We start from the raw sequence: 25,358 nt of genomic DNA on the forward strand, positions 1-25,358 counted from the left end.
GATCTGTACTGTTAGTCTGTTGCATTAAATTTGATTCGTATGATTTCATAAGTGAAAGTATAAGATCATTACCTTTTAATATTAGGTTGTCCCAAAAGTTTCTTTCGTTTCATAAGTGAAATAATAGATGCACATTACTTTTTTTTATATTTTTTATATTATATTATTATTTTTTATATTATATTATTATTTTTTATATTATATTATTTTTTATATTGTTTTATGGATTTATGTATGATCCATTTTATAATAATAGAATAGAATGGATCAAACATAATTCAATAAAATAATATAAAAAAAAGTGTTGTGCATCTATTATTTCACCTATGAAACGAAAGAAACTTTTGGGACAACCTAATACTAATTTTATTAATGTAGAAATTGTTAAAAACGTGAACTATGATATTGCATTCACAGTTGTGCTTTTTGATTTAAATTATCATATTGTCGTCAATGATGTTTTCATTTCTAAAATACACTCTTAATTTAATAAAATTCTGCAGATAGAAGTGCGTCAAATCGAAAGTTTCCAAAGCCATTTCTCTAAAAAATAAAGCATATGCAAAAACTTTATTACGTATCTAATAAATTTTTTCATGAGAAATTACTTCTTTCCGGTCGTATCAGGATTGCAGAGAAGTCTTGCACTACAAGAGGCTCAATTCGTCGCAATCTCTGCAATTTCCAATCAGGGGTTCGTGCTAGTAGCAGCCTTTTCAAATATACATATAACTTCAGATAGAGAAGAGTAAGCTATTTCTGAAATTGGCGGCTTCAAGAATTCGGATAATATGGTTTTCGGCAATGACACATCGAAGTAACGGAAATTATACAACGATCATTTTCTTTCTTTAGTTTACGCTTTCTCCTTGGTGGATATGTTTTCGCTTGTATGACTGAATCGGTATCTATATATAACCGCTAATGAGCATTCGGACACTTCAATCAATTTAAAAAATAGCGTGTGAATTTTATCAATGTGTACAAATTAATGGCGAATTGATAATTAGAAGCACCAGTTATATTTCTATTAGAGGCCTCTATTTTACGTATATCTAAATATACGCGTACACATGTGATTAATATATCATTTTAGCATTTTAATTTGTATAACTTTAATACATGTATATTATTAAGGAATATTTAAGGAATATTTCAGAGCAATTTGCGAAACAAATATATAGTGACATGCAAAATACTTAATTGTTTAACAAAAAATGTTCGGTCGTCTCACTAACAACACAGTAATCAAACTGATGTCAAGATGATCATGTTTCACGAAACTTATATTATAAAGTATGAATTTTTTATAAATATCCATAATATAAGTATTATTTAGTAGAAGTTGCAGATCACAATGATGAGGACCTATTTTATTTTTTACAATGAACATTTATATGGTTTAGCGGAGAAAAAAATATGGGATCCTCAGATATTAAAATAAGCTGGCAATATCCGTGTTTTCTATTTGAAGAAATGAAATTAAATATCAGAGAGATGATTGTTCTGTTATTGAGAAGTTTCATTATCCGAACCTTTTTGTGTCCCTACTATTTCGGATATTGGAGGTTCTATTGTATTTTACATAAATAATGCATAGTAAAAACTATTGAGATATGTATAATTTTGTGTGCTGGACTGGATTAAATGCGTAGTAGAGATACTTCTATGTGGGTATCAGTGCGCGGAGTCTGGAAAACAGATGAATGTAAACTGTTCAGTCGGTCAACAGTCGGGTATGGAAGAAAATGCTGAGACGCGTGCAAGTGTGTATCGATGAATATTCTAGAAATCGTGCATAAAATAAATATACGACTATACTAATATTAATCTAAAGTGTAAATTCAATGTTCCCATAACAATATTTCGGCCATCAAGATCCACAATTCTCAACAAAAACAATTCGCAATTGGAAAAAGCTTTACAACTTTCTTTCCAAAGTAACATTAATTTAAATACCGAATGAACTTTTTTACAGGCTATCTCTAACTTCAACTCGATTTATCAGAGCTGCGATGGAGCAAAAACATCCGTTTTCTCTTACAATCGACATAGTAAAATGTGAATTATTAAAATATAGTTTTAACGGAAGATTTGGCTGACACGTTTAAGGAAATTTCTAAATCAATCGCCATATTTGTGTTCTGTCAAATTTGCATGGTATACTATTCCTATGTGCAAGTAGCATCAACTGAATTATGTAACATACATCCTCTTTTAAGTTCAATAATGCGTTAAACTGATATCGTTGCTGCTGCTCGAGATCTGTCAGCACCAGTTTATCATTTTCCGTAGGTAGAATATGTTACAACAAGATACCATAGATACTGTCAATTTGCATGAAAGCATGTTTTTTGTGACACTCTGTTCAATATTCGCTATAATTCGGATTGCAGTGAAATCTCCAGTATCCGAAATAATGGGGAAACATGACTGTTCGGATGAAAGAATTTTCGGACAGTAGGACTCGCATATTTTTGGTATAATTATTATTTTGTATTTCAATAAGAATAACATAAGAACTATTAAAAAGAATACGATATAATATAAGTGTTATATTGTTTAAACTTTTTAGGAATTCCATATAATTTTTATTGCTCAATCAAATAAATTTGTTAATATACTAAGCTGAGTTGAATATTACTTTTGAATATTTTCAAATATTTATTCTCAACCACTTAGTTGTAAGTCCTCTTTCTAATGTCGTAAAGGCTTCAAAATAGAAGGCTTCTTATCACCACTTTCATAAAAATTCTTTTTTTCAACATGACGATTCAAAATTTCGCCAACGATATTTATTAAAATTTCGAAACCTTTTTCATATAATATGAATCTAGATGGATGATTCTATGGAATTGGGAATTTTTCTGGCTCTCACTTTTTAACTCTTTTAAACATGTTAAATTATATCATATTTGCATGATAGAGAAAGATAATAACTGTAACTTCATAGAAAAATTATGAAAAACTACCAATTTAATTTATTTATGTCCAAAAAATGACATTTTATACATGAAATTCTCAGTTTCTTGTCATGTCACAACTACGAAGTTTATGTTTACTCTAGAATTCATACCCATTGAATAAATTTGAAAATATTTCTAATTTTTCTCTTTTATATTTTAAGGAGAGGGATTAATGATTTAAAAAAAATGGGTCACATTCATTTACTTAGCTATTTAATGTGATAAAAGCGACCGAAGTCTCGTATCTGGTCCTTTTGACATTTGCTTGGCGACGGGATAAAACCGATTATCACGTTCTATTTAGTTGCCGCGTTCGGTAGCGTTAACTGACGTTTAATGCAACTGGCAATAAGTTCCACTTTCAGCTAACCTGCTACATGCGGAAATACTGGCACAGGAGAGGATTAAAGTTGTTCGAAAGTAAATTAACAATATGTAACGATTTATTCAAATCCTACTCGATTTTGATATTGACAATTGATTGACGGACTGACGGATGTAAAACTCTTCGGTTGACAAAATGATAACTCTACTCAAATGATCATCAACGGTTCGATGTCGGGGAATATCTAGATTATCGGCGCTCGGTCCGCTGCGAACACCGATGAGTTTCCATGTTTTATCTCCTACAATATATATTTTATAATAACCATATTTATTATTAACATTTATATTCTACCTTAACCGACTTCACTTTATTGACTATAATCTTTGTTACTACTTTTACATCTCAGTCCCCTGTCTATGAAGTTATTGAAAAAAACCATATCCACGGTGTTAAGAAAAAGATCGCGTGCAGAAGGTCAAACTTAATCCAGTGAAGTTACTGCACTTCTTACGTTTTGCAATAAACGGCCATTTTTGATTATCTGAAGTTGTAGATTCTCCCTCGATCGCCTGTTGCAACCAGTCAGCATTTCAGTCCACTAGTTCGTATTATATTCTAAGTTTATTATTGTTATATATATTATTAATGTAAATATAGCATTGGCATTCAACTTTCTTTTTATTGCCGGAATTGAATAGTAATTCGCTTGAATATTTTTGACATTCAATACGAGGTGGTGTTTGGTGTTGGGTGTCAAATAAATACTCATCGGTGTTCAACAATATATTTATTTTTAACAATCCTCGCTTTCAACTCGTTTCGTGCAATTCCAACTCACCATTTGCTTCTCCATTACAACTCGACTATTCTCACTAAGTGTCTTTGGCTTGTGCAGCCTCGCTGATCTCCTGGGTACAGTCGGTACACTGACAACCTCCTCCTGATTATTCTCATTAATTAAGTTGTTCATATAGTAATCACTTTCCTCTTCACTTTGAGCTTCTATATCACTTGTATCATCTCCTCCTTGAAGTTCAAAATCTTCAACGTCCCATATCCATTCACACATCGAGGAAACACATTTTCCTCGAACCTCGACATGACAAGAAAGTATTACCTTTTTGGTCTTCGGTAGGTAGATTCTATATCCCTTGACTTGTCTGTCGTAACCTACAAATATCCCTTCATCTGCCCTGCTATCAAATTTACCTTCGCCTGGGCTTTTCAGGTACCAGACCTTGCAACTAAATACCCTCAGCCTGTTGATCTCCCCTTGGATGTCGCATCCCTTACCTTTCCACAATTCTAGTGGGATCTTATCTCCGATAGCGGTGGATGGGCATAGATTTCTGATGTGACACGCAGTATTCACAGCTTCTCTCCACAGGTAGTCAGGGAGTCCCGACTAGATGAGCAGACACCTAGACATCTCAACCAGGGTCCTATTTGCTCGTTCTGAGACTCCATTTTGCTCAGTCTTCCTGGAACAGTCTTCTTGCGCAGAATGCTTTTCTCCCTCAGGTAGCTCTCAAAATTAATCCCTGTGTATTCACCCCCATTGTCGGTTTGGAGGGCACTTATTTTGGACTGATGTAGAGCCTCCACTTTCATCTGGTATTCCTTGAAGCACCTAAATACTTCGCTCTTCCTGCTGATGATCTTAACGTACATGAAACGAGAGAAATAATCTATAAATGTTACGAAATAATTACCTGCACCTAATGACTTGCACTGAGCTCTGCCACTGACGTCGCTGTGAACGATTTTCAAAGGACGCCGACACATATGGTGGGCTGTCTTCGGAAATGGCATCTTCGTCATTTTTCCTTTCACGCAGACTCCGCATAGTTCATTGTGTTTCTTGGAGTTCTCCTTCATGCTCCTTATAGGGATCTTCCTCATTGCATTTCCATGCAAGTGACCCAATTTCTCATGCCACGATGTGGTACTCTTGTATGCCCTCGCCTCAATGACTTCAACGTCTCCGTCATTTTGGCCAGGTTCCTCTTGATCATTCTCCACGGAGAGATTTGCTACGTGCTCTTCACAAAGTATTGTCTCTAAATAGTATACACCGTCTCCAACCTTTGAGTTGAATACGACGTCTTCACCGTCGTGTGTACCAACGGCTTCATCCCTTGTACACATTGTGGTCCCTTCTTTGCTAATTGTCTGATCGAGATTAGATTTACATCTAACTCAGGCACCCACAGAGCGTTCGATAGGGATAGTGTCCAACCACCACAGAACTCAGCCATTTTCACAACGATTGTTCCTTTCCCCTTAACTTTCAGGTGTCCCTTGCCGATCCTGATTTGTCCGGTCGCAGGCGTGAAGTCCACAAATCGATGTCTGTCCGAAGTCATATGATTCGAGGCACCTGAGTCAAGGTAGCTGATTCTCCTCCTATCCATGTGACTGATGGACGACAAAGCCAATGTTGATATGAGTTCCTTGGACCTCGGTTTGTCTTCCGATCCCTTCTCTCTCTTGTTATCTTCCTGTCTCTTTTTCTCCCTTTGGTTTCTCTCCTCTTTATCTCCTTTCTCCTCTTAGCATTGGTACGAAATGTGTCTCATTTTTCCACATCTGTAGCACCTTTGGTCGTGTGGGTCTCTGACCCTTGGTCTCGCGGTCATCTTTGTATTGTTGCTTGGACTTCCATTGTCTCCTGGTCGCCATTGTGCTGTCTCTCTCGGACAATTCCGCAGCCACGTCGATCCTTTTTTCTTCGAGTAGAAGATAGGATTTCACGGCCCTCGCGCTCAGATCCTTATCAATCCTTGTTGTCCTGAGGTACGTTGAGTAATTTGGATCCGCCACGAGGCCGGCTAAAAGGAAACATGCCATAACGTCGTCCTCGATTTTTATACCTACGCTGGATAGCTTGTCGCATAGATCCTGTATCCTTCCGCAGTACGCGAACATATCCATGCCAGGGATCTTCTCGATCGTACCCAGTTCCCGCATGCATAAGACAATGTCCATCGACGTAGATCTCTCATGAACATCTTCCAATGCCTTGCAGCACTCCTTTGCTGTTTTCAAGGTTCTAATATCTCCAAGATACTCGGGGTGTGCATGCCGGAAAATGTACGCACGTGCTTTATTGTCCATCTTTATGCAGTCTGCCCTCATCCTTTCTGCTGGCGTAAATCCTGGCTCTACGGCATTCCAGCAGCCCAGGAAAACTAACGAAGCTTCCGTCGGCGTTTTCCAGTACTCGTAATTGCCTTTTCTCAAGATCGGATTCATATCCTTGTCCACATCAACCATATTCTCCTGGTCGGCCATGGCGTGTTCTCTCCTCGGATAATTTCATAAAGACTCAAAAAACTCAACAAATAAATATTTCTCCTATTGCAGTTTACTGCCCTGCGCCCATAATCTGTTATTAAATATAGGTTGTGGTTGATATTCAATTGATTCACACAGATTGAATATTGCACTTTATATTTCATCTCCTCGTACAAAACGTATGAACACACAGGATAAGCTTGGGAAATTAACACGTGGTCGACTTCTAAGACAAAAGAGCGTCGTTAGAAGTCGTACCAACTGAGCTTACAGGAATTAGCGGTCATACCAACTTAGCGTTTCTCAACAATAAATCAGTCTTAAACGTTAGAAGATAAAGTATGTAATTTACTTACTTTAGTTTACGATAAAGAATACGAGATTGACCACTAGTTTGTTTATCTAAGGAATAAATATTCATCAGTTTTAAAAATTAAGTGATATTTGCTTTTAACTTTAACTGACGATTATCAAGACTGGTAGTTAATTCTATTATAATCTGAATGATTACCAATTACCATTGATGTATGATAGTGGATGTTCAAATATTGCGGATAATCCTTGAAAAGACATTTGCTTTTTCAAGTAAAAAGTTTTAAATACAGTTGATTACATATGGTTTTTATTGAAATCTCAGTTCCCAGTAGATACTTTAAAAAAAAAAACCAATCAAGTCACACTTCCCAAATTTTTCATTCTGAGTGAATTTTCCATCATTACATTATCATATTTTAGCCATTTCGAGGCAAGAGGCTAGAACAACAGTATTGGAAAGCGTTACTTGGGTGTATTGTGTGTGCAGTGCGCGTAGTGAGTGTTATATATAGTGTAGTAGTACTATACGTTGTTTATTATTTATATCGTCACATTTATTACAGAATGTCGTGTACATTTGGAGAATGTACCGTTTGGAGTACATTGCGGCGGACAGCAATAGCACAAAAGCGCAACGTTTATACGGCGAAAAATATCCTAATAGGACTATATCCAGCGCAAAGATATTTTGCAAAATAGACCAACGGTTGTGGGATGCAGGTACATTAAAACCTGCGAAATCTGGCGGACAAATTCAGCATGACGATTTGGATCTGAGAAATAGAATACTGTGCCATATGAGGCATGTGCAATATAAATATGAGGATTATTGCTGCTGAAGAATGTGTCCGCAACAACACCGTATGGCGCGTATTGAAGTGAGAAAATCTATACTCGTATAGCTTTTAGAAAGTTCAGGAGTTAAAAGCAGTGGATGTTCTCAAAAGAAAAGATTCTTACAAATGGATGACAACGTAATTCTAATTTCACCGCGAGCATATTATTTACTAATGAGGGAATATTTAATAAATGTGGAATGACGAATATATGTTAGCGAACATTTTTGGGCATGTGAAAATTCATACACATCAGGAGATGATTCATGGAGAATGGTATACCACCACATTCTACCAACCCAGTGCATGAGCACTTGACTAGCTCTTTTGGAAACATGTGTATCGGTCAAAGAGGACCTGTGCGTTGGCCTCTTCAGTCCCCAGATTTAAATCCCCTCGACTTTTACTTCTCAAGACACACGAAGAGATTAGTGTATGCATTGGCGGTGTCTACGGTAATTGATCTGTAACGCCGCATTTTCTCCGTGGCGGAAATCGCACAGAATACGGTGAGAAATTTTCGCACAATGTGGCAAATTTTTAAGAGAAGAGTCAGACTCTATTTACAAGAAGATGGAGGATAAATCGAACAACTATTGTAATTTGTTGTATTTTTAGTCGACACTCGCGACCGGGATAATCGCGGCGCGTGTGTAGACCTTTTATGAATATTGACAATACGCTGTTTTATTTAGAAATTAAGGAAGCAAAGGATTAGGGGAAATATTAATCTTCCCTACTCCGAATCATCGTGGGGCGATGTTTAATATACTCTATGGATTTCCATGAGTAAGTAGGTTTAATGTTCAATCTACCATTTCTTTTGGAAAACATCGCGCGGAGTCATTTACGTCTCTGAATATAATAGTTTTCTTCTCTACGACTTGTACGAGATGAGCTGTCGCCCATGTGTCGCTGGGTTTGAGGATCACTGTGCGTCCCGTTGCTTAGACTGAACTCATTTTACTCAAACTTACTGAAGTCATCAACATTTTGTTTATTCTTGATTTTCGTCTTATTTGGGCTTCAAGAATCACTCCTTAAATTTCCTGGAACCTCTGGGAGGAAAAGCTAACTAACGATTCCGAAAGCAGATGCTTTATGTTGTGAAATGAGTCTAAAATGATTATTATTTCTTGTTGCAAAATCATAACAGCTTAAATATCAGCAATCCTTTGCCGAATATTGAGTATTTCTTTCATTTTGCTCACAAGTGTATAATAAATGTCATATTAATTTTCAGTAAAATGAAAATAAGTGAAATTAACAAGAATTATTTCAAGGATGGCTGAACATCTTATCTTGTGTAGTCCACATATGTACAAGAATGCAAAAATAATAAATCCATAAAGCGCAACATCATTCGGTGTTAATATCATTGTTTATTAGAACGAGAAATATACTCCGCGAAATATATATTTTTAAAATTAACATAAAAATTTCAGTATTGAGACAATTTTTATAGACAACATATGATTGTGAGCTTTCAATAAAGCTGTAATTCATTTATGTTTATATAACTCTTTTGCTTGATTATACTCGTAGAATACCTTAACAAGGTTTGGCTGCAAAATCTTGAGACATATTATATACATATTTCTCAATGTTCATTCATCGTAACTCTCTTGCTTATAACTACTATTAAATGCAGGACGCACAGATCTGTTCAATCATCAAAAATTCCTCTGTTTCGATCGTCAACTAAAACTATTCATAAGTCATTGATTTGTTTGTTCGCAGAATCGGTGCACATTCTCGAAATGCAACATACTCTGCGGGGACTATCCGGCGAGGCACGAATTAAATTACATTTCGCGCCAAATGCGACCAAGGCAAAACAGTATGTTCATTGGATCTAGCATGTCCTTCCTCCCTGGAGGTGAAGATATACCGCGTCGCACAAAAAGCGCCGTCAATCTTCAGTTCTTAATGTTTTCGGAGAACACCTCCAACGAACAGGATACTTTAAAAAACCTGAAGCCAGCCAACGAGTCTACGAAATTGTTGCAAGACGAACGAAAGGCTAGTATTGGTCAATTGAACAGAATCGAAACGTTTAAGTCTGCCTTTGCAGACAGAGGAATGAGTATCTGTCAATTCGATGCTTCCCCAAAATTATGGCAACGAGACCATCGGATGAGTGTCTGCCAATTTGACAGAATGGAGGTACGTGCCAGACCGTTGCAAAGAAATCGTGGTGGATGTATTTGTCACTTCGATAGAATGGACGTGTTAGCCAGGCCGCTGCAGAGAGATCGTATAGGTAGTGCTTACCGTTTTGATAGAATGGATGTTCTGGCTAAGCCAAATCTTTCTCTTGGTAAAATCTTGATGAGAGAAAGACGCGTCAGCATGAGCAATTTTCTCGAGAAAAACGAGGGAACAGTGAAAGGTAATCAAATAGCACAGCGTCTAAGCAGTAATAGCGTTGAGAAAATCGAGAAGGCAGCATTTGTCGACGAAGCGGTATGTGAAAAGAAAAAGGAGAAATTTGCCAAATATATACCCGAAGAAAATAAAAATACCTCTTATAAACTGGAACCGTCGTGCAGCAAAGCACCCGAAACTGTGTTTGATTACAAGACTACTTGCCTGTAGCAGGGACAACTTATACGTAAAACTTATTAATATCCTATTGCTAAAAATCATGTTAAATTTCCAATAACGTAATAATCGTTTTACTGTTATGGAATTATATCAGGAAACGGTATGTAATGATATAAACAAAATATGAAAAAGTAATTACATGATATGTACTTCTTATTTCAGTGTTTCGGAAAAAGAAATATCTATTACCGACACAAAAAATTGCTTATAACCATAATTTTTCGTGAAAGTTACTATAGAATTGAATACGTACGTTAAAAACTCTAAGGAGTATAATTATTTGTATATATTCTTTAATAATATGATGTACCAGGTGTTGGTTTACAATACTTCAAGCTTCTATGGAAATGAAAACGTAAAAAGTTATAATTTTGAGAGTTAACAATTTCTTTTTATTTTAATATACGATGTTTGCGAAATCTTACACAAAATCATTTCAAAAATATTTACTCAATAGAAATAAGATTTCCGGCAAGAGAAAAGAAACAAATTCTATTCATATTATTTATAAAATTAAATATTTAAAAATGATAAAAGTAGACCCACCTGCAAAACATAAAAGTTCATTTTATTAACAGAGGTGAGTTCATTACATTGGTTTATTACGAAAACAAAGTTGTGTATGAGAAATCAAAATAATATTTTATTATAGAAGTATTTTAAATTGAATTAGACAGATTCGAATTAATGTGCGAGTTACACCTGCACTTCACTTAATACTCTTAATCCACTTCACATTCTAACGAACTAATGATTTTCTATAATTTCATGACACATGCAAAATTATATTTTATTTTATTTAGGAACTACATTTATTTATAGCACAGTGAAACCTTCTATATTTGTGCTAACTTGTATCAATTCGCACTAACATAACAGAATGCTCGAATTTAATAAATTTTAACTCTTTTCCGACTTTACAAACTTTAATAAAATTTATGTAGATTTTTGTGAATTGAAAGAAAATGTGCAATACTGTTTTTCTTTATATTCCTAAATTTTGAAAAATTGCAAAATTTTAACTTTGGAGATGTTTCATGCTTTTACAGTAGTAACTACCGAGTTGCACGAGCATTTGTTAATTTTAGTTGTATAAACATTTATATATGTTTAAATAATTATTAAAAGTGAAAGAGACACCATTTTTGCTTACATTTTTTAATTTATTAAAGCTAAGTCTAAGAGAAAATCGAACGGTAGCTCGCAATAGAGAGGGTATCTGTGCAGAGAAATGCACCAAGAAAAACTAAAAAATCAAAATCATATGCTATTCCTACTGTAAAAACGAAACAGGTTGGCAAGACATGCGATGGCAGCAGTGTTACGCAATGCTAGCAGTTAATAGCAGCGTACGGTTATGTTACGCCAAACGACAGGCTCGTCGTTTGTTCGCTACGCGCTCGGCGCGCTTGCAGTTTGAATACTACAAAGTATCGTGTCTTTATAAAATTAGCATATCATTAAGCAATACATATGTATATACATCGATTCTTTCGATAATTTTTTGCCCCGACCAATACCCCAACTTTTGAACGAAAAGTTTTGATCACTGTATACAGGATGCCAACGTGGAGGGTAGCACTCACTTGACACGGCAGGTCTTCTTATCGCGATAGCCAACGGTATCGATATAAAGAAACGCGCACGGGCCTGCAGACAGTCGCCATCTTGGTATGGAGGCCCTGTTATTCAGGGCAGGCTTATAGAATCATCATTAGCCAGGTGCCGATGTACGAATTGATGGTGCCACCTGTACGTATAAGTTACGGTACGTAGCCTTAGACGAGTATACGGAACGCGTCGTGCCATCTGGGGACTATTGCTAGTTACGACAGTTAGGTATTCGAACACCGAATAGGACCTGGGCGCGTACTACGGTGTATCGAGAGACATATGATAAGTTGTATTGTTAAGAGTATTTATTCTCTTCACTCTTTGTTATTGGCCTATTGCCCCTTTTAATTTAAGATTGGGAGAGTCGGTCTATTCCAGGCACAAGAGTTAATTATATGGAATTAGCTGGAGTGGGAGGAATATACTAAGCGAAAATTTCCGACGAAATGGTGGTTTGCGAAGTTTGGTTCTTGAGATGCCATGTTGTTGTACGGGTCGGTATGTTTCCAGATGCGGTGTTCGATATCCACTTGCAACGTCCAGTAGGGGTCGCCACATTACGGACCTCTTGTTTGTTGATAGAAGTAGAATCTGCTCTAATTGAGTTACACCGTTGTTGAGCCGTTACTTTGGAGATGGTTTTGGGTATTTCCGAAATTTTCTCACGGCTCAAATCTATTTTAAATAATGACTTACAGTGACAGTTATCTACTTGCCACGTCGCGTTTCAGGAAAAAATCTGGAAGCACAGGAAATTACTTTAGAACCCTGAGAAAGTCGGCTTGATATAGTCGGCTGTCTGAAAGTTCCATTTTGATATTTCATTTATAAGGACGGTAAGCGCGTTTTTCTCTTACATTTTTTGGTTGATTGGAAACATTGTCGAGGTCGGAGACATAGTTTAATGATGCATACAGATGCAGCTTCCTATTGGCTATACATGGCGGTAGGATATGTTTGGAAGTCTTGGATGCTACGAGAGATCCTTTGTTCTTATTGCCGAGTTACTGGACTCTTCTAGGGGATCGTCACCCTCTTATTTATTGAAGTGAGAGGAGCCGGGTCACAGTTGAGCAATGTTGTTGCGCTACTCTGGATGATCTTCGACGCGCTGATTTCGGGAGTTCGCTTTCTATTGTGGTATTTAGCCGGTTCCAAGGACAGGGTTAGGGTTATGGTTCGTATTTGCCTTTAGATATATCGCGATGAAATAAGGGAACACAGGGCCAAGGACCGCACGTATTGACGGACTCGAGAGGATTCACTTGGACTGATTGGTAACGATTTTAGCTACATTTTAAGGACACGACATTGGTATAACTCAATTATGACGAACACGGCTCTGTCCCTGGACAATGATACCTTTTTTTTGATAAGATAATTATGCATAGTGCAAATAAGAGTATTAAGGTTACGGCACAGGGGGTTTCGGAGCCTTCAGGCCCCGTCGGTGTTTCGAGTGGTGTTCCAGACTTGACCCAACGGTCATCCTGCAACTGGGCAAACGACGAGAGGAGGCTCGGCCTCGTGGTTCCCTCTCGTTTGGTAAATGCGACCAGGGACCAGAGTTTTGAAAATAGCGAGAGCGAAGTTGGAGGAGGTAAAGAAAGGCGTAGAAGAACAATAAAGAAAGGGCGTCGGGTACCCCTCTCTCATCCCTTGAAGAAGAACACGAAACTTCTCGAATTTAGTAATGACATTCGAGAGGTGGTGGAGGGAAAAGAACCCGGCAGCCTAGAAGTAAGCGGCAACGACGGAGGGATACCGCCGAGGATTGTCTCCGTCGCCACCGTCAAGGAGGGGTATATGGTTTCGGTAGTGAAAGGAACAAGCGAAGTGGAAGAAAACTCTTTTGTAACTTGGTTAAGTATAGCCGGGAGACCGGTTAGTAAAGCCATCGATGTGGAGGTCAGCGCATCCGAAAAGGAGAGTTTCCTGTATCGGATAGTAGCTGTTACAGTACTCAGATGGTAAACAGAAACAGGCGTTCGAAGGAGCTATTCATCAAATCAGCGTTGAAGAAGCAAAAGAGTACAACGAGCGCGGAACGAAACAAATAAGACTGTGTGATAGTCAGCATCAGTGAATGGCATCATTAAAGGGGTCATTCTGGATATGAAAGATATTGTGGAGAGATTTGATTTAATTTCCAAAAGGGACCCAAATATCAGAAAGTTAGCCGACTCGTTCAATAGTAAGCGAACAGCGTCTGGGAGAGACTGGACCAACAAATGAAAAAGAAGGGATACAAAGTTAAGAGATAGGTGTGAAGTCCCGGAGAGGTTAATGTCTCCACGCAAACTTCCCATTCGACGGACGAGATTGGGAAAAGAAACGGCGACTTGAGAAACAAGATGCCTGTCGAACTGAGCAACAGGAGAAAAACCGTGCCACTGTTCGAGGATAGATAGGTTGACAGGAAGAAACGGGCGAAGAGAGAAGATAACTTACAGGGGTATGTAAGGAGAGAGAAAGGGGCTGCGAGGACCCTGGGGATAGAGAATCTAACGACTCTGGAGATGAGTGGATCATCCACACGAGTAGGAGAGAAAGAAGATGCGAGAGAAAGAAAAGTATCACCGAGCGAAGGAGACCACGGGTTAACGAAGACTGGAGAGAAAAGTTGGCAAGAACTCGAAACAGATTTGAGGCCCCCTTGGTGTAAGTCCGGGAGGGTGAGGGTGCAAGGAGCTTATGGTAGCAAAGGAAGCGCTGTGCGAGAGTACAGGCGTCAGACGCACTAAGAGCGGGGGTATCCTCGTGGAATTGAAAGCGGGAGACAAAGGGGGTGACATTACCCTCAAGATAAAGAAATCAACAGGGGGCAAGGTCCTTGTTTTCCCCCTGCTGAGTAGGGCATCGGTGGAAATTAGGGACATCGAACTGGAAACCAGGGATGACCATAGACAGGATATCGTTAACGGGCTGAAGATCAAGGATGCCAACGAGGTCGAAGTTAAATCGTTGAGGGCAGCGCCGCGAGGCACGCAGATGGCGATTGCTGTGGTGCCGGCATCTTATATCACCGGCAAGAATGAGCACATGAAGATAAGAATTGGCCTCACTATAGCCGCAATTCGGGTCCTCCCAAAGGTAGTGAGATGCTTTTAAGTGCCACGAGATTGAGCACACGTCTAATAAGCGCACGCAGATCAGTCTTGGCAAGGAGCGATGCCGCAAAGGCGGCGTGAGGGACCACACGATTGCAAACTTCGGCTACGATCCAAGGTGTGCGATGCGTAAATAAGGGGCCCGAGACACGGACTAGACATGTTACAGGGTCGTTAGCATGCACCACGTATAGGTAACTGTTTAAAAAAGGGACCGGCAGAAGACAGGCACCCTGAAAATATTGCAGATCAACCATAATAGAAGTAAACTCGCACAGGGCCTGATGCACTAGTTTGCCTGGGAGCATCGGGTCGACGTCGTGATTATCTCAGAACCTAATCGACAGCTCCCCTTCTGGTATGACACGGTAGTGACACGAAGGGGGACGCGTCCATCTGGGACACAAGGTTCAATAACTTCCATACCAGCGAAAATACGTTGGCCGAAGAGGAATGATATGTCGGAATCAAGATTGGGGAATCGTACTGCGTGAGTAGATACTGCTCACCCAACGTTAATCTTGTAGAGGTGGTATATGTTGTCTGTGATAGTAGTTGCCGACTGTAGATGTCGATGCTGGGGTACTGCTAATTATTCTTCTATTTTGATGCGTGGAAGAAAAATAGGATCACGGGCGCCGGGAATCGGAATCGGGTCCGAACGTTCGAAACCTAGAGCGCTAACAACTGTGCTACCGTGTCCGTTGCTTAGTTAGTGTCGAGTAGCGGTATTTGTTGTCGATTGCCGCTACAGTCTGAACATCTTTGACGAATACGCGGAGAAACTCCACATATCCATAGGGGAAGTCATGAGGAGATATAATAACGTTATCATCTCAGGTGATTTTAATGCTGCGTCAATGGCATGGGGGGTACCAAGACTGACAAAAGGGGAAGGATGCTGTCGGAGGTTCAGGATAGGAACCACCTTGCTCCTATTAGGTTTGGAAAGTGTATCGCGTTACAGAAAGGTACCAGGAGGAGTTTCCTAGATATTATGGGCGTTAATGGCAGCCTCTTTAAGAGACGTAAACGGATTATAGCGCCTCGGATTACAGGTACATTTTACATGAATTCAAGGAATTGGTTATACCCAGGAGTAGGGGGCCTTTTAGCTATTCGACGAAGGACATAGTGCCTGATATGTTTATACAAAATTTTGACGATATGAAAGTTAATTTTTTAGGAGCTCGGACAGGAAAATCAAGAGGATTCCTCGCAGAAGATCACAGAGAAAACTTGTAAGGTATCGCACAAGAAAGTCTTTCCCCCAGGGGGAGCAGGAACCCGAACTATTGGTGAAACGAAGAGATCGCGCGGCTCCGGGGGGAGACTCTCAAGAAGAGGAGATTAGCACAGAGAGCTAGACTAAGGAACGAGGAGTGAGCCGAACAAATGGGACCGCGTTATAAAAAGAGCAGGAAAGAGCTCAGGCTAGCCATCTTCAGGAGTAAGAATCTGGCCTCGAACGAGTTCACGGCCACCCTTGACCGGGATCCATGGGGCTTGCCATACAAGATGATCATAGCCATTTTTCCGCGAGGAGGGGAAAATGCAATTACACATACCCCGCGATGGATTATTAGGTTATGTGGGACTCAGCAGATGGCATATCCACTAAAAACCCCTCCTCTATCCGCTCCTTTGACCATACAAGCACCAAACCCGGAACCGCCTCACGGCACTACTTCAGGGTTGCCTTATGTTAGTACCGTTCTTCTACTCTCCTTCTAGCGTCTTCTTCTTCTCTCCTCTATCTTCTCTTGCGCCAGTCTAGTCTTCATTATTATATTGCACAAGGCCTGGAATTTAGTCCAGTCATCCCCTTCTTCCACCACTAGCCCGATCAAATTATAGATTGTTAATGATGTGCCGAGGTGATTCTCTACCTCGATCCACCTGGGTTAATGGAACAGCACATGTTCGGCGCCGTCACCATCACCATCGCAGTCTCAGCAGCGGGCGTGTACTTCTTTCCTGACCATCCTTCGGTACACGTTAAAAATACCGTGTCCGGTCAGAATCTACATATTAAAGTGATCAATATATCTCCTATGCTTCTTGAACGTGCAGACGTCCGCCACCAGCCTCTTCCTCCAATTGTCGTTGTGATAGCTACGCCACTCCTCCTTCCATTGATCCCCCATACGCTCATCCACTGCATTGATCCTTGCGTAAAAAACCGAGGCCGGATCTTTTTTTGAACGGGTATCGTACTATGACTGAAGATATTCCTTCTTAATTCAATATTTCTCGGCCCGGAGCTCAATTGTATAGTAACTGGGTAAGGTGCCCGTCAGCACGCACAGTGTTGCGTGAGACACTGTGCGATACGCCGTAGATAATCTTATCAGCGCGGCCATTTACGCCATCTTAAGAGTATTCATATTCTTTTTCTTCTCCGTCGTTTTTGCCCATACAGACTCCATAATAGAGCATCTTCGCAAAGCCGGTCGGACCGACGAGGATCATAGTCAGGCTGAGAAGGAGTAAGACGAACATGAATCACGGGAGGGAGCAGGCCATGAACATTATTGCTAATCTCTTCACATTAGAGGGCACATGCGTAGCGGACGAAGAGGAAGTAGGGGACACCAGCGGCGCGAGACCCAGAGCAGGGGATACAGTCATATATACATACATATGGATGATTTAAGGGTTAGCGGTTGGTCGGCTGAACGTGAACAAGACCGTTGGTATAGACGGATTCCCTGGCCAATTACCAAGTTGATCTTTATGCACAGACCCCGGACATGGTTGGCATGATCAATGCTATATACGTTATCCGAGCACTACCATCTAAATTGATGGTTACCCGGTTGATTAAGCAAACCTGGAAAGCATCTTAGGCTTACCTCGTCGTACCGACCAATCAATATCCTTTCGGCGTTCAGTAAGGTCTGGAAGAACACGTTCATGTCAGCCATTGAGAAGGAATTGGGGTTGGACCCGTTTCACCGGAATCAGCTCGGCTTCCGCAGCAGGAATAGTACCATTGATGGCATTTCGCAGGTCAGCAAGCTTGCCGATACGTGCAGGAAGAATGGCCTAATTTGGATAATGATGTGCATCGATGATAAGAATGCTTTCAGCACGTTGTGATGAGAGGTCATTTTGAAGGAGGCGAGGCGTAGGAGCCCCTCTTATAGATTGACGAGGGTTCTCGCGAATTGCCTGAAGGACCGAGTCGTAGAGACAAACTGTTCGGGGCCACGAACAATTCGAGCCCCCTATTTCTGTTGGGATAATAGGGGTAGTTGAGTTGGTATAACACTGCGATTAACAGGTTATAATATATGTCGGAGATGAAAGAATACTGGAACCTTCCCTTTGGAACTTTGGGAAGACCTCTAGTATTGTAATTTAGATTTCACCATAGACGTATTAAGAAACTGTTGTCATTCGATCCGACTGTATTTATTTGAGATTTATGATAGTGAGCATGGGCTCGAGGCGACAATCAGTCGCCGAACGTAGCCGCGGTCAAAGGGATGAACGTTTTGTCTAACAAAGGCATGAAGTAATTCTATAGCTCTCCTTAAAAGAAATACTTGGGACAGGGCACGACGGTAAACGTTTCAATGGTTTCTGCCCCGTGGCTCGCCACACGCAGACTTTGTCCTTCGGGTAAGATGATTGCCAGATGCCAACGCATCTTCACAGTATATGTTTAGCTGGGCGAGGAGCCGCTACGAATATTAAGTTTCAATTATACAAAGTTTTTCAAATAGACAAATAGTCTGTGCCCCAACTACGAGAAGATAAGAGAAATCTATCCTTCCACGAACGACACTTCTCGCTAGCAACTTTCCCCAAGGACAGCTAATATCTTTCTCTAACCACCAACATGGAAATTGACCAATTAACAGCAACGTCAATTTCCCTCACCCTTCGAACGAAGACTTTTCTCCGCGAATCCGATGATCTCGTGCCCTTAGGCACACCCATCATAGTTTTCTTCGGCAGCGTCACCGCGACGGAGAGTCACTCTCTAGTGCGATCTCATCAGTAATCGACCTGTCTTTCGTATACGTAATAATTGCCCCTTGTTCTAACATACAGTGTAACTTAGACGCTAACGAAGGGATAAGTTCGTCATCCCGTTGACCGCGGATTCTTTATTGAGCCTAGGATCATTGTCAATAGCTTCTCGAGTATCTAATTATCGCGATTACTTGTCCAATTCCATCATAGTCATATTTGCACTAGTAAATATCTCCTCTATCGCATAACGATCACGTCTAGCGCCAATAGGGATTCGTTTCACGCCCTTAACGATCCTCACGCCTCACGACATATATATGTCGGGTCGGCGTTAAGGTTAGAGTTAGGGATGTTCGATGCATCTTCATTAGAATTAGCCATCGGTGCGGTGTAACAATGATAGAGTTTATTAGCACAAGTTAGAGGTATTACAGCATCGGTAGCTAATCACAATGTTTAGATACTCGCGGCACCAATGATAATGGTCTCGGGTTCGATAACGAATGCGCGGTCAACGGGATGCCGAACTTTATCCCTCGTGAGTGTCTAAGTTGTACTCGAGGTTACTGCAAGAGCAATCACTACGTATCTGAGAGTTACTTGAATCGTCATTGAAATCGTACAGGAGAGTGAGTCTCCATCACGGTGACGCTGTCGAGGAAAACTATATGGGGTATGTCTAAGGACACGAGATCCTCGGATTCGTCAAGGAAAGCCTTCGTTCGGAAGGTGAGGGAAATTGGCGTTGCTGCTAATTGGACAATCTCCATATCGGTGGTTAGAAAAGATGCTCACCCTTGAGGGGAAGTTGCTAGTGGAAAGCGTCCTTCGTGGAAGGATAGATTTCTCTTATCTTCCTGTAGTTGGGACAAAGACTACTTGTCTGTTTGAAGGACTTTATATAACTGAAACTTAAGATTTATAACGGGTCCTCGGCCAGCTAAACATATACTGTGAAGATGCGTTGACATCTGGGAATCATTTTACCTGAAAGACAAAGTCTGCGTGTGGCGAGCTACGAGACAGAGATCGTTGAAATGTTTACCATCGTGCACCGTCCCAAGTATTTCTTTTAAGGAGAGCTATAGAGTTACTTCATGCCTTTGTTAGATAAAACGTTGATCCCTTGACCGCGGCTACGTTCAGCGACTGGTTGTCGCCTCGAGCCCGAGCTCGCTATCATAAATCTTAAATAATACAGTCAGATCGAATGACAATTTCTTAATACGGCTATCGTGGAATCTAGATTACAGTACTAAGGGGCCTTCCCCAGGTTCCAAAGGGAAGGTTCCGGTGTTCTTTCATTTCCGACATATATTTTATTTCTAACAACTGATTTCGCTGATTATATAAATATTCGGAGATACTCGTGGGTTAGGCTACGATGTCGAATTATAATGCCTTTTACAATCGGATTCAAAATGTTCGACTCGTATAGGTATTAGCAACTTCAGTAGGAATGATGGCGGCAAGCAGAACGGATACGTGCACGTCGCTCCGTAGGCATAACCGAAATATCTGGGTTAATTAAACAATTCGGGCGGAAAAGTGCACGAAAGTGAAGTTCTAGTGCTCCGGAATGAGTGAGAATACAAGGAATAGTGGAGCTCGCTGGAATAAAAGCGAGAGAAGTGATAGAAAGTGCTGTGTGTGAAAAGTGAGGTTAGGGGCAGAGCGGAGGCCATCTTGGGTCGCGCGACCGAAGCGCCACCGTGCCGGCTACCTGGGTAACCAAGGAGTGGTGGAGAGCGCCTCCGTGGAGGGCCAGTTGAAACTCCCCGCGTCGAACAGTGATAGTGACATTGCGAGTTTTAGAAATATCCGGACATCAGTCATACGATTGGCGATTTTACGACGACATCGGCAAGTTTATTAGGATACGAATCGCATACACTCGGAAGGATACAGTGTGATTATACGACGACCGGCTACGTCAAAGGACATCCTTTTCGTACATACATAACATACAAAATACAATATGGACAAGTACTATAAGGTAAGTAAACTTACGGCTCAGGGGGTTTCGGAGCTTCCAGGCCCCGTCGGGGATTCGAGTAGCGTCCCAGGCTCGACCCGACGGTCACACAGCGACTGGACGAATGGCGAGGGGAAGGTCGATCCCAGGGCCTCCCCTCGTTCGGTAAACACGACCGGGGACCAAGAAACGCCCGCAGTTGTCACGGAGGAAATAATGTGCATGAAAACCACAAGAAGATTCCTCGAATTTGACGACGACATCGCGGGAATCATCGAGGATGTCGAGATGCCAATGCAGGCATTCAAGGAAAAGACACCACCCACCGAAAAGGCGACCCGAATCGCCAAGGAAAAAATCTTGAAAGGTGACAAGATCACCAGATATATGAGAAAGTCCCCAGTGGAGGAGGGCGCGTGCAAGACAACGGGAAGCCTGGCAGGAGCCAGCCGATGGCAACGAGGGACGAAGCAGCCAGCACCTCGGAGCTAGACACACCGGCGGAAATGTCGGACAGCGGCAGCGAAGCGGCAGCACCAAGGGAATGTCTCAGGAGGAAGGCCATGGCGAACAGAGCAACGGCCGAGACCAAATGCAATGACGAGGACAGTATCGTCATCAAAATGAGCGAATGGAAGGCGATGACGGAAATCATCACAGAAGTCTTCCGCGAAATCCAATGCATAGGTAGCAGACTCTACCTCATGAGCAAAAAGGATACCGACATCAAGAAAAGGAGGGACGCTATCAGTAAAAAAGCGACCAAGCTCAACTCGATGCTGGACGAGATGAGGCTCAAGAGGAACGCTAGGATAGTCACGGCCACCAGGATGACCACCCCTCCGGGGAGGAGTGAGGAGAAGGAAGGAAAAAGGAAGGAGATATCGCCCGTCGAGGAGAAAGGCGACATCAAGAGAAAGAGACCAACGACCGTGGAAGTCTCCTACGCAGGAGCCTGTGCCGGCAACAGCTCGGCAAAAGCGACTACGGACTGCACGGACAGCGATGTAAAGGAAGACTGGATCCCTGTCCGCGGAAGGAGAGGAGAAAGAACGGACACCCCGACGGTGGCCAGGAAGGCGAACGCAGGAAGGGCGGCATTGGACAAGCCAAAGAGGCCGGAGGGACCGAAGAGGGTACGTAACAGACCCGAAGCCATCCTCGTCAAAGTAGGACAAGACAAGGAGTGGATCCAGATCTACAAAGATTTGATGGGGGCAAGGGAGACCCTAAAAGAGAGCAGCGGAATTAGAAGGACCAGAACAGGAGACATTCTGATCGAGCTGAAAGCAGGTAGCAACGCCAAAAAGACCGCGGCGGATATGAACACGGCGCTAAGAGGCAAGGTGAGAGAGCTACCAACGCGCGACAAGACCTCCGTGGAGATCAGGGATATAGACCCGCTCGTAAGCAAGGAAGAACTAGCCAGGGAGATAGTAATGCAATTAAGCATAAGCGACATCACCGAGGTCGAAGTAAAAACCCTAAGAATGGCGCCGTGAGGCACCCAATCGGCAATAGTGACGATGCCGAAAGCCTATCTGGCCAAAGAGGGGGCGAGCCGGAAGATCAGAACCGGCTTGACGATAGCCTCGATATAGGCACTACCCAATGTGGTAAAGTGCTTCAGATGTCACATGTTCGGACATATCGCGAACAAATGCACGGCGATAAGCCCTGGAAAGGAGATTTGCAGGAAGTGTGGAGCCAAAGACCACACGATCGCTGCCTGCGTCAACGCACCCTGCTGCTCCATCTGCAGCAAGGAGAAAGGAGTGAAATTTGACCACGTAACCGGATCCCTGGCTTGTCCAGAATATAGAAGGCGGTTGAAAGCGAATAAATGAGGATACTGCAGATAAACCTCAACAGATGCAAGCCGGCGCAGGACATGATGCACCAAAGCGCGATCGAACTTAGGCCGGATATAATAATAATTTCCGAGCCGAACAGGCAGCTACCGCACTGGTTTAATGACACCAAAGGAGACGCCTCGATATGGGTCACACTCCTCAATGGCAAGCTGCCTGATGAAACAACGGAGGTCAAGAGCGACGGGATAGTGGGCGTCCGCGTTGGCGACGTCTTCTGCTTCAGCGGATACTGTTCGCCCAACATAAGTAAACTAGCATACTCCAAGTACATAGACACGCTGTCAACTATGACGAAGAGCGTTGCTGGAAGACACGACAAGGTCGTCGTGGCCGGAGACTTCAACGCAAAGTCAACCTGTTGGGGAGGATAGACCACAGACAAGAGAGGGAGAGTCTTAATGGAGGCACTAAGCAGCCACCGGGTGTTTCCAGTGAGGCTCAAGGAAAAGTACACCTTCTTCATGAACGGGAAGACGAGCTTCCCTGACATAATAAGCGTATCTAACAAGGTCAGCGAGACACACGCCGGAAGCGCGGTCTTGGACAAATACTCGGCCTCGGACCATCTGTACGTGCTCCACAGGTTTAAGGCGAGGAAGACTCGAACCGTATCGAAGTTCTACAGGTACGTGAACAAGGACATGTCGACGGAGGAGTTCCTGAGCAGATTCGACGACACACTGAAGAAGGAGGACATCAACGCGGCTATCGGAGCGAATGGGGCCGAGTCCTTGTAAAAGAGCATCGAAGGTACGTGCGAAGGGATGCCAAGGAAGTCGAACTGTGCGGCGAGCCGCAAGTACGCGAACTACTGGTGGAACCCGATGATCGCGGAACTTAGAGCGCAGACGCACAAAGCGCTCAGGAAGGTGACGAGAGAAAGGAAGAAGAATGCCGGCAACACCGAGCCCCTCGTCAACGCTTACAAGGAGATCCGAAGGCAGTTAAAAACGGAGATCGCCCGCAGCAAAAAAACAGCTTGGGCAGAATACTGCAAGATACTGGAGAGCGACCCTTGGAGCAAACCCTATCGCACGGTCATGAAGAAATGTAAAGGCAAGGGACCAACCAACGACATGCCGATCGACATGGTGAAGGCAGTCACGGAGGCTATTCACCATGGGACACGGACCCCGCGAAGAGGGCCGCGAAGAGGCAGAGACCGAAGAAGAAGGAGATGTTAGCCTCAGCGTCGCCATCGGCGAAGGCCATGTCGTCGATGTCGCCGGAAGAATGAACACGAAGAAGGCTGCAGGAGTCGATGGCGTGCCGGACGAGATCGCAAAGCTGATAGCGAGTCGCAGGAGCGAGCTCGTGACAAGGGCGTTCAACGGCATCACCGAATCAGCAAGGATCCCAGACTGCTGGAAGACGGCCGGAGTAATACTGCTAAGGAAACCGGGAAAGGATCGCAGTCTCCCTAACGCGTACCGGCCGATAAGCATACTCCCAACCATGAGCAAGATCTGGGAAAAATGCTTTAAGAAGATCAGAGAGATGCATCGGAATGGACCCGTTCCATCGGAGGCAATATGGCTTCAGAAAGAAGAGGAGAACGGTAGATGCCATCACGCAGGTGATGAAGTTTGCCAACATCTGCAAACAGAAGAAGGTAATATGCGTGATTATCGCCCTGGACATTAGCAATGCCTTCAATTCGCTCAGCTGGAAGAGCATATACGAGGAATTTGACAAGAGTAAGCTGCCATGGAAGGTCAAAAGGCTAATCGGCAGTTACCTGTCTGGAGGGAAGATCATCGTGAGCAACCAGCACGGCACGGTGGAGCACGAGGTGGCGGCGGGAGTTCCGCAGGGATCCATCCTCGGACCATTCCTGTGGAACTTGGTATACGACCGGTTGCTCGAGAGAATCGACAACGTGCCAATGGTCAGAGCAACCGCCTTCGCGGATGATCTGGCCATCACATGTTCCGTCGGGAGGAACGAAGAGGCCTCCGCCAAGGTCAACACGATGCTAAGTATCGCCAACGATTGGTGCACGTGTGTCGGGCTCACCCTGGCGAGAGAAAAGACGGAAGTCATGCTCATCACAAGCTTGAGAGTGCCGAGAGTGATGAAACTCAGGTTGGGCTCCTCGGACATCGAAACGGTCGATCGCATCAGGTATCTCGGAGTCGTCATCGACTCCAGTCGGAGGTTCGGTGCGCATATCGAGATGGTGTGTAATAGAGCCGACAAGTTAATAGGAGCCCTTAGGGGAATTCTACCCAACATCAACGGGCCGCCCAGCTTGGCTCGTAGGCTCTACTACAATGTGTGGGAGTCCATCGTAACTTACGGAGCACCGGTGTGGGCTAGAGCAGCGAATACCGATAAGAACAGGAAAAAGCTGAAACGAGCGCAACGAACGGTCCTGTGCATAACAACGACGGCATACCGTACCGTCTCCCACGCGGCACTTTCCGTGTTGACCGGGAATCCCCCGATTTAC

The 25,358-nt window shown here is 42.6% G+C and overlaps 1 protein-coding gene across 6 annotated transcripts in view; it reads left to right on the forward strand.

The window, feature by feature from the left end:
* The window catches only part of LOC125386172, a 97,534-nt gene that overhangs the window by 28,559 nt on the left and 43,617 nt on the right, over positions 1-25,358 (forward strand). The window contains exons 1-2 of one of the 6 annotated variants that reach the window (XM_048411247.1): positions 7,407-8,531; positions 9,483-10,484. The exons of 4 other annotated variants lie outside the window; for them this stretch is intronic. In XM_048411247.1, the coding sequence (XP_048267204.1) occupies positions 9,564-10,340 (777 nt within the window). In that variant the 5' untranslated portion in view covers positions 7,407-8,531; positions 9,483-9,563 and the 3' untranslated portion in view covers positions 10,341-10,484. Of the gene's footprint in view, positions 1-7,406; positions 8,532-9,482; positions 10,485-25,358 lie in introns of those variants that run through there. One more of the 6 variants, XM_048411246.1, reaches the window with a different exon arrangement.

Source organism: Bombus terrestris, chromosome 13 (genome assembly GCF_910591885.1).
Source record: "Bombus terrestris chromosome 13, iyBomTerr1.2, whole genome shotgun sequence".
Taxonomy (NCBI): Eukaryota; Metazoa; Arthropoda; class Insecta; order Hymenoptera; family Apidae; genus Bombus; species Bombus terrestris.